At 42.0% G+C, this 17,027-nt stretch overlaps 1 protein-coding gene across 6 annotated transcripts in view; it reads left to right on the plus strand.

The window, feature by feature from the left end:
• Position 1: 1 nt before the first annotated feature.
• KHDRBS3 (KH RNA binding domain containing, signal transduction associated 3) overlaps positions 2 to 17,027 on the plus strand; it is a 197,800-nt gene continuing 180,774 nt past the window's right edge. Inside the window, exon 1 of one of the 6 annotated variants that reach the window (XM_032760488.2) lies at positions 2 to 264. In XM_032760488.2, coding sequence (XP_032616379.1) covers positions 177 to 264 — 88 coding nt within the window. In that variant the 5' untranslated portion in view covers positions 2 to 176. Of the gene's footprint in view, positions 265 to 6,170; positions 6,617 to 17,027 lie in introns of those variants that run through there. The other 5 variants (XR_009215021.1, XR_009215022.1, XR_009215019.1 and 2 more) reach the window with 5 other exon arrangements.

Genomic DNA, 17,027 nt, shown 5'->3' on the forward strand with positions numbered 1-17,027 from the left:
CGCTGCCGCCGCCGCCGCCGCCGCCGCCTCCCAGCCGACCGCCCGGCTTGGCGGCCGCCGCCGCCGCGTCTGGCCCCCGGGTCCGCGCCGCTGGGGGCGCGGGCGGGGTCGGGGGTTGCCGGGCGCCGCCGCCCGTGCGCCTGGAGTCCACGTCCCGGGCCCGGCGGCCGGCGAGCATGGAGGAGAAGTACCTGCCCGAGCTGATGGCGGAGAAGGACTCCCTGGACCCCTCCTTCACGCACGCCCTGCGCCTGGTGAACCAAGGTGAGGCGCCGGCCGTTAACTGCCGGCCGGCGGCGGTTGGGGGCCAGGTGAAAACGCGGGGGCCCGGGGGGCGCTTCCGTGCGCTCTGCTGTCAACGGACGCGGCGGAGACGGAGGCCCGGGTGGCCCCCGGGGTCGTTTGCATGGGGACCTGGGAGGCTGTGGGACACCTAGGGGAAGACCCTGATGTGAATTTTGGGTACTTGGAAAGGAAGGACAAGGCTGGGGCGCATGGATGAGACTTGAAGGAAATCTTTGGGGACTCGGGGACACCCAGGGCAAACTTCTGGGTGGGGGACAGCGACCATCTGGGTCTTCGTTGGGGACGAGGTTGAATTATGTCATGGAAGGGGAGAGTGTTGGACTCGGGGAAGTAGGGCGTTTGGTTCGTCTAAGGTACTGGAGAAAAAGCTGGAGGAAAATGGAAGGACTTGAGGGACGCAAATGCAGAAGGGGCGAAGGGAACAGGCGCTTGCATTGTTAGCGAAGTTTGGGGACCTTGGAAGAGGGTTGGGGTCAGACCCCAGCACCTGAGAGGAGAGGAGCTCCGTGGTCCCAGGGGAGGAGCCCAGTTCCCCCTCCCAGCCCTTTGTCTCTCCTGTATCCAGGCTCCAGCAGCCCTGGCGGGGCAGTCAGCCCTCCCCGGGGGTGGGCAGCCCATGCCATGCCTTGCAGGCTGGCCCTTGGAGAAGTCAGTAGGGGAGAAGAGGCCGGCAAAAGAGCACCGTTCCGGAGGGCGTTGGGTTGGGTGACCCTCATTGGTGGCTGGCTTGAGGTTCGGAACAGTGGTGAAGGGAGTGCTTGCCATTTTCACACGACTCCAGCCAGCTCAGGGTGTGGAAGGTCTTAGAAAGTACTGCGGGACAGGGATACAGAGGTTTCTGGAGGCACGCCTACCCGGGACAGTGTTCCCCTGGCTTTCTCCTCCTGTGGCTTCCTGAATCATCTGCTGGGATGCACGGTAAATTAAGCCTTCCTTCTCGGGAGCAGTCTCCTACTTTTCCTGTAATATGCGTTTCAGATGAAGATGGGTGTGGGTGCCACTGGTCTGTCTTTTCTCTGGGAAATGGCAGCAACGTGATCTGGTCAGATCTGTTGGCTTTTGCAGGAATTACTGTGCACTGACAGTCTGTGGTTCCCTAGATGAATCGGATCTGCTGCTCTTAGTGCTCGCCCTGGCTCTTTTATTGTTGGAAGTGAAAGATGAGGCAGACATATTCTATTTGTATATAGATACCTATATTTTAAAACGGTGACCTCCAGTTTTTGCCTGTTTCAACCAGTTCTTCAGAGTAGAGTGTGTGTGTGGTCAACCGATGGTGGTGGAGAGACTCTTTACTGTCTCCAAGAATTTAAGAATATTTGAATTGTTGAACAGAAATAGACTTATGGAGCTCCTTCATTTTATTTTAATTCCAGGCTTATTTTTATTTCTTTAATAAAATGGGCTTGTGAAAAAGTGAATGGGCATGCATTCCTAAATAAAAGAAAAAATCTGAGTTTTATTTCTATGCCTTCTGAACAGTTCTGCAGTTGAGTTTGTACTCCTTGTGCCTGATGATTTACATGTATCTTTTATTGCCTGCTGGGCTGTCATCTCTGTGAAAGAAATTTCTTTGTACATTGCATAAGATCCGTGGCATTGGAAATACTCTGGATTGTGGACTGAAGTGCATTTTTCCTAATAAAGAAGCTGAATCAAAGTTAGGTTGTACTCAATTAAGGAACAGTTAAACTGAAAGTATAGTGCGTTATCTTATTTTAAAAGTCAAAATTATTTTCTCTGCCATGTTGCCATAGTATTGTGTTGCTAAAACGTCCAAAATTCTTTTGGATTCTGTGTTTTTACTAGTGTTAATGCCTTCCAGTTACTTGAAACAGACATTTACTGGGGAAATGTTGCCATTTAGTGTTTTTTAGGTATTAAACTTGATAAACTTACTTTTCATAAAAGTAATTCTTATAAGAAGTATATTTCTCACATGTGAAGGAAGGAGGAGGTGCTGCTCAGAATCTTGTCTTACTGTTAACTTAGATTACTTCAGATTGAAACATTTTTCTTTTAAATCACAGGCCGATATTCGGAATGCAGAGCTTTATCATTTAAAATATTAATTACACTCTTATGTAACTCCAAAATTACAAGTGTTTTAAATCTGAAGCTACATGATTGTGAGGAAGCTTTGATTTTAAATCCAACCATCTTGTTATGGGCTGTTTTTTCTTATTTTAGTTATATTTGTGTTTGCCTCTAATGCAACTGTGTTTTCAGCAGTTATTCACATTGGAGTTGGTATTTCGGCACTAGATTGTAGAATGGGCCAGCATGGCAAACCTTAGCGTGCCATGTAATAGATATGTTTTATGGTATCTCTAAACTCTAACAAGGCCTTATGTTTGCATAGTGTTTTAAAGTTTCCAAGGCGCTAGTTTCGTCCTCACACTTGCATTCCGGTAAGGCAGATGTTCATGTCTTCTCTTTTCAGGGAGAGAGATGAGGATCCCAGCTATCTAAGCTTGTGGGCAACTGAGATTTAATTTGAACTCTCAGGTCTTCTGTCTCTGAAGACGTTGTTCTTTCTTATTTTGCCTTCCTAAAATGTTGGAATGAAATACTTCTCACTTGCTAACTTCAAACCCTGCAGAAATCAATATAATTAGTATGATTGTTTCCAACTGACTTAAATGTGTGGGAAATAATATATATCCTTTAGGAAGTTTATCCTGATTTTTACAAAAAGTTTCTGTCTGCACTTGCCTTCTTTGAAGAAGCAAACATTCATGGTAGATTTATCTTCCAGGATTTTGATGCTGAGGCCAAGAGGCACTTTTGAATTAAAGCCCTCCTGTGACCAGTATATTAGTTTAATAATCAATGCGTTATGATAATGAAATAGTTTATAGATGAGGTGTAGTTCTTTAAAAATTCAGTGTTCGTAAAGATTGATCAGCTTCCTAACTGAATTACTCTTTTTCTTTCTTGAGCTAGAATGACAATAAGAGATATACTCCTGTCTGGTATACATTGGCTTTTATATTTTTCCAGACTTGTGTTTCATCGTGGGCATTGATTGCTGATTTTATTTTCATTTTACCAGAATAACTGGTTCACCTCCTCCACCTCCTAAATGAATTTGTTTCCCGAATATTTATTTATTTATTTTTTTGATACGAAGTTGCCCAGGCTCTGTTGCCCAGGCTAGAGTGCAGTGACACAATCTAGGCTCACCGTAACCTCCGCCTCCCAGGTTCACGCGATTCTCCTGCCTCCGCCTCCTGAGTAGCTGGGACTGCAGGTGTGCGCTACCGTGCCTGGTTAATTTTTGTATTTTTAGTAGAGACAGGGTTTCACTGTGTTGGCCAGGCTGGTCTCAAACTCCTGACCTCGTGGTCTGCCTACCTCAGCCTCACAAAGTGCTGGGATTACAGATGTGAGCCACCATGTCAGGCCTCTGAATTTGTTTCTCTAACAAAATTAGTGGTTAATGTTTATTTGATGTTAAAACTCAGTCAAAGAAAATAGGCTTTGGGATCCCACTCCAGACCCCCCCTTGGTGCCTGTAGGGTGAATTGACATTGCAGTTCTTGCCAAGGAGAGGTTAATTGGAGGTGAAAGTAGTGTTGCATGTTTTATATTTGCTAGTAGGGGATGTGCTGACTCTTACTAAAAAACATCTTTAGAAATGTCTTATGCATTATAATTTAATCCAAGTCTCTGATATTGGTTTGGATGATTTTCAGTACAAGCCAAGTAACCATTAAATAAGATTACATAACACTGTATTTTTAATTATCTGATATAATGTATGGATTGGTGGCTGGCTCACTGCCAAGTTACATTTAGTTGTCGTTGATTACAAGAGAAAGTGGAGCAGAGGATTCAAGATTAAGGTGGTCCAGATTTGTGTCTAGGTTGATAAAAGTTTTTTGTTGGTATATCAAAATGGTTTTTATATCAGTTTCTCAAATATTACAACTCTTAGCATTACTTAGAATAAATATGGGGGATAAAATATATTAAGGAAGGATTATTTACTTTATGTACATCTCTTTGTAATCCACAAAACCCGGGGGCTTAAAACTTGATTTTTGGGGACCCCTTTTGGAAAACATGTAGGATTTGCTTGAATGTCACAGACTTGTAAAGTAGAGAATGAGAATTGCAGAATTGTATTTAGGTATGGTGCCTTCATGCTATAGTTTGTGATTTTCTGTTTCATCCAAAGGAGGATGTGATTATTTAGTTTTTAGTTTTTTATTGTTTTTCTTTGTGTTATCAGTTTTTTTCATTTTTTTTTTTTAAGAAAATGCGATCACTCACAGTTTTAGATATGCCATTTCTGAGTTTTATACAGTGTATTATGATTAAAAGTGACCCAGTGATTGTGAGTTACAGGGTTTGGTATTGGACATTAGTAACAGGCTTATAGAGAACCTGCCATGCCGGTTCTCTGTGTTGGGTCCTAGGGGTAGGGAGGAAAAACAGTCTGCACCGGTGAGAAGCTCCTGCCCTCCTCTATGTGCGTTTGAGAATGAATTTTCGGTTTGTAGATGCCCTCTTTCCTAAGGAACGTCTTAGTCCTTCAACTATGCTGAAATATTTAGTGGTTGGATGGCTTAGATTTACTATTAATAAATCAGCCTGTGGACATTTTTGAGGCACTTGTTGGTACTGGGTCATGTTTGTAATCACGATACTAGTAACAGCTAGAGATGGAGAGGTTATTAGCCCAGTTTTTCAGTTGTAGAAACCAAGATTCTGACAGCTAAAGTGACTTGCCCATGGTGACATGCTTATAATAAAATGGCAGAGTGAAGGGTCAAGCTTTGTTCTTTTACAGGTCCATTGTTCTTTTTACCATGTCCTACTGACTCTCAGTAACACTGAGAGTCTAAAGGGCTAAGTTACTGGTCAACCTGTGATGGTATAATTAGTGAATGATAGAAGGAGAATGAAAACCCTGGCTTTTTTTGTTTGTTTGTTTGTTTTTGTTTTTGTTTTGTTTTGTTTTGTTTTGTTTTTGAGACAGAGTCTCGCTGTGTCACCCAGGCTGGAGTGCAGTGGCGCAATCTCGGCTCACTGCAAGCTCCGCCTCCCGGGTTCACGCCATTCTCCTGCCTCAGCCTCTCCGAGTAGCTGGGACTACAGGCGCCCGCCACCACGCCCGGCTAATTTTTTGTATTTTTAGTAGAGACGGGGTTTCACCGTGGTCTCGATCTCCTGACCTCGTGATCCGCCCGCCTCGGCCTCCCAAAGTGCTGGGATTACAAGCGTGAGCCACCGCGCCCGGTCAACCCTGGCTTTTTTATGTGCAGTTTGTTTTTCCTCTAGCCTGTGCTGAATTGAAAGATAAATTATATAGCATCCATTTTCATACTTCATTCTTCACATTTCTGCCCTAAGTCCTCTGACCTTTTTCAAAATGGGTTGGATTGCCTGTTTTCTGGTGTCACACACCTGGTGTTCTTACGGTGTGATCCTCATCACACTGCTTTGTTTGGATCTCTTTGTCTTTCCTGGTAAAGAGTGAGGTCCTCGGGAGACAGGGCCTGGTCTTTCCTCTGTATCTTCAGCACCTAGCATACGTCTCAGCACAGGGCCCTTGGGAACTCCTGTCTTCATTTCATGTTGCGTGTTAATTATCATTAAGGGTAGCAGAATCAGAAAGTATATTTGGAATTTAGCAGTCAGTAAAGAGCTTTGCTTCTTACGGCTTTAGAGGACCTGAATTGGAGGTGGGGATGAAGTCAACAGTTCTGCCCGTATCAATGAAAGAAGGTTCTAAGTGAAATGCAGGGTTGAACAAGCAGAAAAACATCCCAGTGCTCTTTAAATGTGGTTGCACAGTAGGGATTCTTCTCTAGGAGATAATGAGAAGATGTTGTCAGATCTGCTTTGAATCAGATGTTTATTTACTTTTATTCTTTCTTAAGGAATTTATGAAATCACTGCACTCTCATCAATTTGCTCTCCTTCTCTAAACTCCTAATGATATTTCTCATGACAGATTAAAAACAGAATTTTGGAAGCCCTAGTCACATGCCAAATAAGGTTTCTTACCTGAGAGAGTTATCCACAGTTTCAGATGCCAAAGGGAAACTCAGAAAGCCAGAAGAGCGATTGAAACCGCAAATTGAATGCCAACAGCACCTTTGATATCAGAAGCCCCATTTGCCTGTTGTCACCAGTCCCACTGAGTGAAGATAGAATGACTTATATCTTCTACCAAAACAATAGAAGGAGAGTGTTCCTTGGCGTTGGGGATGATGATTATAAAAGCCACCAATTTAAAGGCTCTTCTGTGCCAGCTGCTTTTTGTGCATTCTCTCGCATCCGCACAAGATCTTGCAAGGTAGGAGGTTTTATTCCCTGCATGCCTCCTTTATTTTTTTCAAATGAGGCCTCTAAGGCTCGGAAACACTAAGTAACTTGCCCAGTCAAGGTACATAGGTTGTAAGTAGTCAGGCTGAAATTTTAAATCAAGTCTGCAGTGTTTAGGTAGGATACTTCAAGAAAAGAGATAAAAAGACAGAATTCAACATTGTCGTTTTTAAATAAAAGTTTCATTATAGCAGAAGCCTCTTAGGAATTTCCATTGGAGATGAATTTTTAAAAGGGGTTACTGAAAATGTGTTTTACCAAAAAGGCAAGCTCACTTTTTTTCTCCTGTGCTCTCTGGCAGTGTTTTTCAGTCTTCAGTAGGCATTCAAAGTAAGGATTTGTAAATATGTATATATTTCAGTGACCAAATAGAAAAATATTCCATATAGAAAGCCAGTGAAATTCTTGCTAAAGTTTTGTCTCTTGAGGGATCCTCCTAGAGGTGCAGTGCTCTTTGTATTTTAACACTTTGTTTATCACAAAAACAGTCAAGAGTACGATATCAGGGATTTATAGTCAGTTTATGGTATATTTGTGAATTCTTCATTCTCTAAAAATAGATTCACAAAAGAAAAAAAAATATTCCCACAGATAATGCTTTTGGCTTTCTGGAAGGGGGGAATATGTTTAAATATACTTGCCCTGCAGTTGCTAATGATAGTAGCTACCATTTATCAAGAGCCTTTTCTGGTTTGCATGCTTTATGTATGTTACTTCATTGAGTTAGTTTAACAGTCTTAAAAGAGTAAGTCATTTTACCTTATTTTATAGATGAGAAAACCGAGGTCAGGAAGGTCATATAATTTGCCTAAGAACACATAGCTAGTAACTGGTGAATCAGGATTCAGATCCTTGTCTGCCCAACGCTATGACACTATGTAGGGCACCTGTTAGCACCAGATAGAGGTGGAATCTTTGAGTGTGTCTTGTTTTTCATGTTTTACTTTTGTAGGGAATTTGGATTATGCAGCTCTTCAAATTAAATGCCTAGTATTGGACTGGGTGAGCAGGGCAGGTTGCTTACTGTACAGAGGGCACACAGGGGCATGGCAAAACGGCATAGGGACTTTGTAACCAGTGGCAACATCTGGTGGGTAGCTTTTACTTGGGAAACAGTGTTACTCAACAAGGAATGAGCTGGTGCAGAAAGAGCCATGTGATTAGAGGTGCATCTTTCTAGTCTGTAATCCCCTGCAAGTTACTTTATTTCTCAGAGCCTCAGTTTCCCCATCTGTGAAATTGGGAACCTTATGTCTTCTTTGTAGGGTTGCCGTTTTAGATGTAAGTACAGTGTCTAACACATAGTAGGTGTTTAATAAACATCACCTGCAATTTTTATAAAATGTTCTAAGACAGATGTGTAAGTATTGGCATCACTTTTCAGATATAATGTATATAATAAAAATTCAACACATAAATCATCTACTTTCATTTCTTAGGGTAATTTTATGTTGTTAGAATTATTTTAGTTTTCCAATCCAGGAAATATTGAAGGAGAAATTCAGTCTTTAGGAAGCTTCTTTCATTAATATCATGCACAAAATTAGCAGCAGCTCTGATTGATTTTTATTATGCTATTCAAGACACAGCACCTGAAGCTTAAATTAACAAATGAAGCTTCCATAAACAGTTTTATGACTGCATATCTTAAAACATGTCTGGACACCCAGCAGCCTCTCTCCACAAGCACAAGATACCTTACTCTGAATTGGTAAGCTGTAAATTTCCATAATTTTTTACATTTCCATAATTTTTCACCAATCAGCCCCTGCTGCTGTTTTAAGAATTTTAAAAGGTATTCCTAGCATATTATTGATGTTCTTCCTTGGTATGATAAAGGGCAAGCGTATGTGAGGGCACCCTTTTAAATGTCTCTTTTTGATATATATCTTACACTTGGGGTCACTGTTGATTCGAGCTCCCATGGGAGAAAATATAGAAATTATGATGAAGATAAGGGGCAGTTTTCATTTTCATCATTTTTCCTTGTTCTTTCTCTGCTACAATGTTTGTGCCGTGTGTGCTCTGCTTTTCTTCCACTAGATGGCGCTCCACATAACTAGGTTACCTTCTGTCTTTCACACTGGTAGCTATTTCTGAACTGAGTCTTGATCGATAAACGTGCATTGCTTTTGATTTTCATGCATTGGTATTTTTCATATTATTAATATCTTAGGAGGCATACTTGCTAGTCAATATTTGCAGAACGCCATGCCTTTTTTTGTAGCCACCATTGCTCAAGCGCCTAAGGTATGCCTGGCACTGTAGCTAGGTTCTTCACACATTTCTTCACTTAATCCATGACTTTCATGTGAATTTAGTTTTGTTGTTCTCATTTTACAGGTAAGAAATGGAGGTTAGAGGGATTTATAACTTGTTCAAGGTCACAAAGCTAACTTATATTATAGGGATCAGTGTGCCCTAAAGAAAAGTATACTCCAAAAACATTAAATTGAAAGCTTTTGTCAAATAACTTGTTAGGATAGTCCGACTTATGGTTACTGACCATGATAATATGTTTATTTTGGGGGAAAATTATACTCCTCACAGTTAATTTGCTTTGGAGTATATAAATCAAATTCCCAAATCTGATTTGTATAAGAAAGCACAAACAGTAACAAAAGATTTGTCAGTTGGTGTGGAAATTTCTGCTTCCTCTTGCCTTCTGTTTACTGACTTGAGTGGGCTGAGACTTGATGAGTACTAGGTATAAAATGTGGGAAGAATTTTGGACAAAGCCAGGCTTCCTGTTTTAGTAACTTTTAGCGGGCTGAATGCTGTTAACGAGTCCTCAGGACTTAAAAAATTTATCCTTTCGTTTTATTCATTTATTCAACACATATTTGTTGAATTGCTAAGTTGACCTGTGTGTTCTGGACCATGACTTTACCTCACCGAGCCTCTATTACCTCATTTGCACATGGCAGGCAGGATGCCACTTCAGTGGTTGTCATACATTTTAAAATAACTGAAAGAGTATACTTGGATTGTTTGTAACAGAAAGGATAAATGCTTGAGATGAGGGATGCCCATTTCCCTGATGTGATTATTATGCATTGCATGCCTGTATCAGAATATCTCATGTACCCCATAAATATGTATATCTACTGTGTACCCCCACAATTAAAAATAAAAATTAAAAAAGATTAAATGACAGTGGTTTCGTATTTATTTAATTTCACTATAAATTTTTAACATGGAATATATTTGTTGTATCTAAGATGAGATTATTACGCATATATTTCTGTTCCTCATATATCATCTTTTACAAATGAATACTTAAATACCTTGGCGTGTATTTATTAAAAATAAGGGCCTTCCCTTTCATAACTGTCATACAATGATCCAAATTAGGAAGTTTAACAACCACGCAGTACTGTTATCTCATCTACAGTTCACATGCTGATGGCACCAGTTGTTCTGTTTTTGTCTTTTACAGGACCCAAGTCAAGATCACACATTTCGTGTAGTGTCAGGCGTCTTTAGGGTTTCAGTTTGCAGTAGCTGCTTTGTCCGCCTTTGCCTTTCATGATAGGCATTTTAGAAAACTATACAAAAACTATACAAGGCCAGTTTTTTGTAGAATGCCTCTCCATTTAGGTTGTCTGATGTTTCCTTAAAATTAGATTTGTGTCACGCACTGTCTTGGCAGGAATGCCACCGAGGTGATGGTAGGTCCTTCTTAGCCCCTCGTACCCGGGCACGCAACATCTGTGTCGTTATTGGTGTAAAGTTCGATTACTTGGTTAAGATGGTGCCAGTTTTCTCCTCTGTAAAGTTACTACTTTCCTTTGGTAATTAATTAATACTTCTGTGAGGAGATACTTTGAGACTATGTAAATAAATATCCTGCTCCTCATTAAACTCTCCCTCACATATTTTAGATCCATTAACATTTCTTACCTGAATTATTACTATGATGGTTGTAAAATGGTAATTTTCTAACAGTCATTCCATCTACATTTATTGGTTGATATTCTACTGAAAAGGAATCTTTTCCACTCCTTCTTTCTCCCTTTTTCTCTTTTTCAATCCCTCTCTCCCTCTTATTCAGTCGTATCTGTCTTCTAAATTCATGCATTTTTCTTTAATTCAGTGGGTTATAATCCTTACTATCACTGTGTAAATTGAAGCTCAAATTGTTTAAGATTTGGCCATTGAGAGTCCTTTGCTCTGGCTCCTGGGTCCATTTGAGAGGCTCATCCCCTAAGTTGGCTTAGTATTTTTTTAATCTCTCTAACAGCAACTTGTTCCATGCTCATCTTGTTCTTGCTCTGCCCTAGCCCTCAAATGAGCCATTTTCCCCAAAGGTGCCCCGGTTTCTTTTAGTGTGGAATGTTGTTTAGAAGCTAAGATCTGGTGTGCTGGTGGTCATTGCTTTCAGGCTCTTTCAGCAGACAGCTGGGAAGTAGATACCTATCTGTGGCTGTACCTTCATTGTCTTTATGCTAAACTCTACGCCTAGGGCCAGCAAACTTTTTCTGTAAAGGCTAAAGAGTAAATAGTTTGTGGGCTGTGCATTCTACTCAACCTCTGCTGTGGTAGCAGAAAAGCAGCCACAGACAGTGTGTAAATGAATGAGAATAGTTGTGTTCTGATAAAACTTTATTTATAAAAACAGGCAGTGTGCCATGGGCTATGGTCTGCGGTCTGCTTACCCTTCCCTGCTCTCAGCAGAGAAACTAGGGGCCCAGGCTTTATTACCAAATTTGGTAAAATTCATTTGTACCCATGCATTCCAAAATAGGGGCACAATAAAAGTTATTTGCACGAATGAATTAATGATAATTGTGGGCTCTTTCTATGGCAGACCTCTCATGGTTCTTTTGGACATCAGTCTCTTATGACTTGTCAGTTTGTTCAGGTCCTTATTTAAAGATGAGAGGCTTTTAGAAACATAATGTGCACAATATGCAAAATAATACTGAGAAAAATGATCTTATAAACTCATGAGGGTATTTTTCTTGTCATGATGAAATAGTTACCTTTCCTTAATAAAAGCACATCCCAAGGCATAGCCATGCTGCAGGCAGAGCACATGGCCCCTGCTTTGGTCTGGTGTCACTGCATTTTGCGTAGGCTCAGCTGAGAGGCAAGACTCCACCACCAGTCAATTGGGCGAAAATTTTCAAAATTATACCCCTTTTATTGTCTCAGAATAGATTTGTTTCTTCACAGTTTTCTTTATGTAATTTATTGCTCTAATTCATTCAAAAAAGGATTTTATTACATCAGTGACAAATCAGGGAGTGATCCCATTCTCAGAGAAGAGTATGCCAATAGGAAGGACCGCCTTTTTTTTTTTTTTTTTTTGAGACAGAGTCTCGTTCTGTCACCCAGGCTGGAGTGCAGTGGCATGATCTCAGCTCACTGCAGGCTCCGCCTCCCAGGTTCAAGCAATTCTCCCGCCTCAGCCTCCCCAGTAGCTGGGATTACAGGCATGTGCCACCATTCCCGGCTAATTGTTGTATTTTTAGTAGAGACAGGGTTTCACCCTGTTGGCCAGGCTGGTCTCAAACTCCTGACCTCGTGATCCACCTGCCTTGGCCTCCCAAAGTGCTGGGATTACAGGCGTGAGCCACTGTACCCGGCCAGAACCACCTATTGTTCATGCACAGAGACTGCCATCAAGGTGATGTCTGACACTGGAAAGAAACCAAGCGCTAGAGTACATGGCAGCCGATGCCAGCAGCTTGAGCGTAAAGATGGAGGTTCATTCAATTTAAAGTGTCTCTGATGACTCTAAAATAAATTAGGCTTTAATTACTGCTTAAATTTTTATTTAATTTCAAAAATTCGAAAGTCGATTTTAAACCTGTTGGTGCTTAGCTTCTTTGGTGTTCAGCAGGCCATTCATCTTACTCTGTGTGAGAAGCAGCATGAGGTTCTGCTTGCTCCTTTCTCTGGAATCCAGAGGAGTGGTTTAACGTTCTGGGTCACAAAACAATCCTTGGATCTGTGGAGCGTCCTGGCGTGCTGATAAAGGAAACCAAGCAGGCTTCTTTCCTCCCCTGGCTTTTATCTTCTGGGTCTTGAAGTGCCTTATAAGATTTTGATTTAACAAGTTTTACTGTTTTTTTGTTTTAATGTGAGAAATACTGAAGTGTCTCTCTCTTAGACTCAGGAGGCATGTCTCCTTTTTGACATGCCCATCGTTTGGTGTACCACCAATTCAGAACCAACAGCGATAATCCCCTGCCCTGTGTTTTATGGTTTCTAATAGCTTCAGAGAATAAAGAGACAAAAAAAGAAAGTCATGCCATTAACAGTCGATTGATTGTATTCTGGATTGTATTTTTCTCATCTCTTTTTCCCCCTTGGTCAGGGTTTTGCTGCTGCTGCTGCTGCTGCTGCTGCTGCTTCTTTTTTTTTTTTTCCCCTGAGACAGAGTCTTGCTCTGTCACCCAGGCTGGAGTGCAATGACATGATCTCGGCTCACTGCAACCTCTGCCTCCCAGGTTCAAGCGATTATCTTGCCTCAGCCTCCCAAGTAGCTGGGATTACAGGTGTCCGCCAGCACGACCAGCTAATTTTTGTAGTTTTAGTGGAGACGAAGTTTCACCATGTTGGCCAGGCTGGTCTTGAACTCCTGAGCTCAGGTGATCTGCTTGCCTTGGTCTCTGAAAGTGCTGGGATTACAGGCGTGAGCCACCCCGCCCAGCTGGGTTTTGCTTCTTAAATGGGTAAAGGATGCGTTGCTACCTTTGGAAATAGTAAGCTTGAATAGCTGCAGTTTCTTCATCTATGAAATAGTCATGAGAGAATCTGTGTAGCATGTCTGGTGTATCTGTAAGGAATCAAAAGTTAATTAGGCGAGCAGGACAAGTTTTCTTGCTTTCCTCCTTCATGGAACCCAGCATGGAATACTAGACACAGAACTGATACTCATTGTATACTCCTTGAAATGTTAACTTAGAAGAATGCGTGTGAATTCTTGGCTCACCTGTCTTAGGTAGGGCACCATGTTACTTCCAATAAAAGGTCTGTGGCAGAAAGTAGTCTTTTAGGTTTGGAGAGTGAACATTAAGGGCAAAAGAGTAGCATAATCTATTCAGGCCTCAGACTTTTAGACCCTTTCAGGAAATCACTATTTAGACTTCTGGGGGAAACACCCCTAAGAGAAGACTGGTTGGGTGTCTGTTTCTCCACAGTCTTTCCCACTGGATTGGAGGAGTTGCTGTTATTTCTCCCCTTATTCAGTAAGGATCACATGCTTAGGCTGGGCTAAGTGCTGGGATGCAGAGCAAGGTAATACTTTATCCGTGCTTAAAGAGTGTTCAGCTCAGTGGGGAAGTGGCCAAATTAAAAGACATTTATATTGTGGGGTGGAAGGGCTGTAATAAAGACAAGTGCACATGGCACTATGGTGCTGCATGGAGCTTTGTTACTCCGATTTGGTGAGGGAGTGGGGACTTGTGTGTGTGAGACTCCTCACGTAGTGGTAGAAACATCCCGGGCTCTAGAGTGTGATGGAACTAATGCAAGTTCACTTCTCAGAGTCTTTCTGCTTAGTATTAAACTATGGCGTCTCTGAGCTCGTAGGGCTCCCTGTCTGGCTTACAGTGTGCAGTGAATGCATTCCTGTTCTCTTCGCTCGCTCTCTGTGTGCCAGCTCCTAGTGTAGTACCATCCTCTGTGCATGCAACATTGCATTTATCACACTATGATCATGATGATTGGGTGGGAGTTCTTTCTCCCCTGAGAATCCAACTGCCTTACAAGCAGGGAATCTGACTCATTACCTTTGATTCCTTCTCCAGAGCTCACTGTGGTGCCTGGGAGATAGTGGGCACTCAGTAAGTGTGTGTAGAATGAATAGCCAGTTAGTCTCAGGTTCCTCATTATGGATGACAGCAATGAATTCATTCTTTCGGAATGCAAGTGAAAGAAGATTGAAAAAGTGTTTTCTCTTTATTAGAACTTCCGGATACTGATTGTGAGGAGAGATCTGCCATTTTTCGGGTAGGTCTACCAGGAGTGTTCACTCCATGGCAGTGTGGACACTAGCCTCGGCTCTGGTACTCAGACTCAATTGGAGGTACCCCTCTGTCACGGAAGAGTTATTGGGCCCAGGTACATACCTCCACCGCTCTAAACTCCAGGTTTTCACTTTGTAAAACAGGCACAACACTACCTCCCAGACACCAGACACACGGTGAGGATTCAGTGACCTGCATCAAGATGGTGCCTCCTAGACTCCAGGCTCTAGAGAGCTGGGGCATTTATCCTTGCTGGGTCTGCAGTGCCCAGAGCTATGTCTGAAATGCAGTAGACACACTGTGTTTTTTGAATGAATGATGTATGTGAAAGCTCTTCCTAGCAGTCTTATTTGGAGAATAAGGCAAATGCAGGAATGTGTGGAGAAATGGGAGGAGAGGATTACACGGGGACTAGGATGAAGGGCCTCACGCATGGCTAAGGAGTATGAATGTGTTTTAAGGTTCTGGATCACAGTTGAAGGATGTCATGCAGGAGAATGGCATGCTCAGCTCTGTTTTAGACGGATCGCTTGTGGGTACTGAACGGGGAGGTTGAAACGTTTTGTATTATGTGAGTTTAGAATTACATGTAGTCTTTCTAGACACCAGCCTTACTAAAATGCATTGCCCTGCCTTTGAAGTTGTGGCTGAGGATGAGATCACTCAGGGAGTGTGTGGAATCAAAAGGGAAAGGACAGGAGAGGGATCCTTGTGGCTCTGTCACCATTGAAAGGTTGTGCAAAGGAAAAGAATCCCTCAGTTCTTCCTTTCCTTGCTTACTTAGCATGACTAACTTAATAAAAAGTTTACTGAATTCTGTAAATTACACCTAAAACTGTTTATTTGAAAAGCTTTTTTTTTTTTGGTTATGCGTTTTTTAAGTAGGAATCTTAAAACTCATTACTTCCAGTGATGCTTACCTGTATGCTTCTTGAGCCCTAAGCTGATGAGAATTTGGAGGAGAGACCTTTGGTACAGAGAGCTCAGCAAGTATGGTGGTGGAGTAGCTGGGGTGTCACAGGCTCCTCCGTCCGGAAAGCTTCCTGGCTTTTCAGAGCTTCTCTTCATTGGTGACCACGTGGCTTCCAAATTGACTTAGACTTGGTTCACACTTTCCATTTAGATGATGCACTTTGTAGCTTCCCATCCGCACCAGCATGTACATGCTGAAATTGCTGCTTTTGTTCTGAGTGTTTTTGGTTAGTGTTGCTACTTCTTCTGGTAGTGGTTGGACTTAGATCTTCATGTCCTGAATATGAATCCTGTTGCTTGATGAGGGTCTAGGTCATGCCTCGGGGATACTCTGAGGATATATGTGGAGTGCAGAGACAACATTCTGGACAGATATACACTTTTTATTATTAACAAACTTTGGCCACAACCTTTGATGTATAAACTGCCGGATTTCCCCAGCTCCTTTCATTGTGGCTTTGGACAGGAGCAGGCTCACTTGTCTGCTTCAGGCTGTCTTTCTCTTGGGTTGCACCTCAGTTCTTATTTATTTATTTATTTTGAGTGGAGCATAGGGGCCTCTTCCAAAATGGGTAGAGCTCAGGGGCTTTCTTATTGAAATGGCCACATGATAAAAACGGGCTGAAAAAGGAGAGTTCCAGGAGAAAAGCCCAGAAAAGGGCCCCTCCTCAGAAGACAGGCTTTAAGCCTCTTGCTTACTGCATGGAAGCTCCACCTTCTAGCACCCAGGCCGGGTCTGATTTTCTAGAGGAGTCAGAGGAGTCCAGGAGAATGGCCACCGTTCTTGCTGCTGCTGATGTTGCAGTTTTGAGAGAACAGCAGGATCCTTGTTGTCCTCTAGAGACTTGAGTCTATCACTGACATTTTTTCAGTTCCTTTGCTCAAAGACCATGCCAGGAATTAGTGATGTGTCAGTTGAGAGTTCACAGTCTCATAGTTCATTTAATTCACTTTAAAGTCGTCAATTTCTGTGTGAGTAACCTGTAAAAGACACCTTTCCAGAAAAGTTTTGCCGTCTGTTTGAAAAAAAAACTTTTTAAACTTTCCTAAGTATCTGGATTTGGATTTCTTATTTGAAGAGAAAATGTTGGCCCCAGCTCACATCACATTTACATAAATAAAGCAGTATTTTTTCTGATTAAACCAAATCCCAGTATTCAAGAGATTTCATACCACAAACTTTGCCTTGAAGCCTGACACATGCAGTGTGCATGAATCGAACCAGATGCCCAGTGGAAGTATACAGTATGTCTTGTTTAGTTTCTAAGAATTCAGACTTCATTTGAGTTGGCTGATTCTCCTAAACTCAGGTACTTCTGTGCTATGTGTTATCTCTTATTTACCACCATTGGCCCAAAATGTTAAGGAGCCAGTTTATATTGTTTAATAGTCTCTAAATTCTTTATGGCAAGTCCTTGAAATCAAGCACTA

Source organism: Hylobates moloch, unplaced genomic scaffold (genome assembly GCF_009828535.3).
Source record: "Hylobates moloch isolate HMO894 unplaced genomic scaffold, HMol_V3 SCAFFOLD_9, whole genome shotgun sequence".
NCBI classification, from domain to species: Eukaryota; Metazoa; Chordata; class Mammalia; order Primates; family Hylobatidae; genus Hylobates; species Hylobates moloch.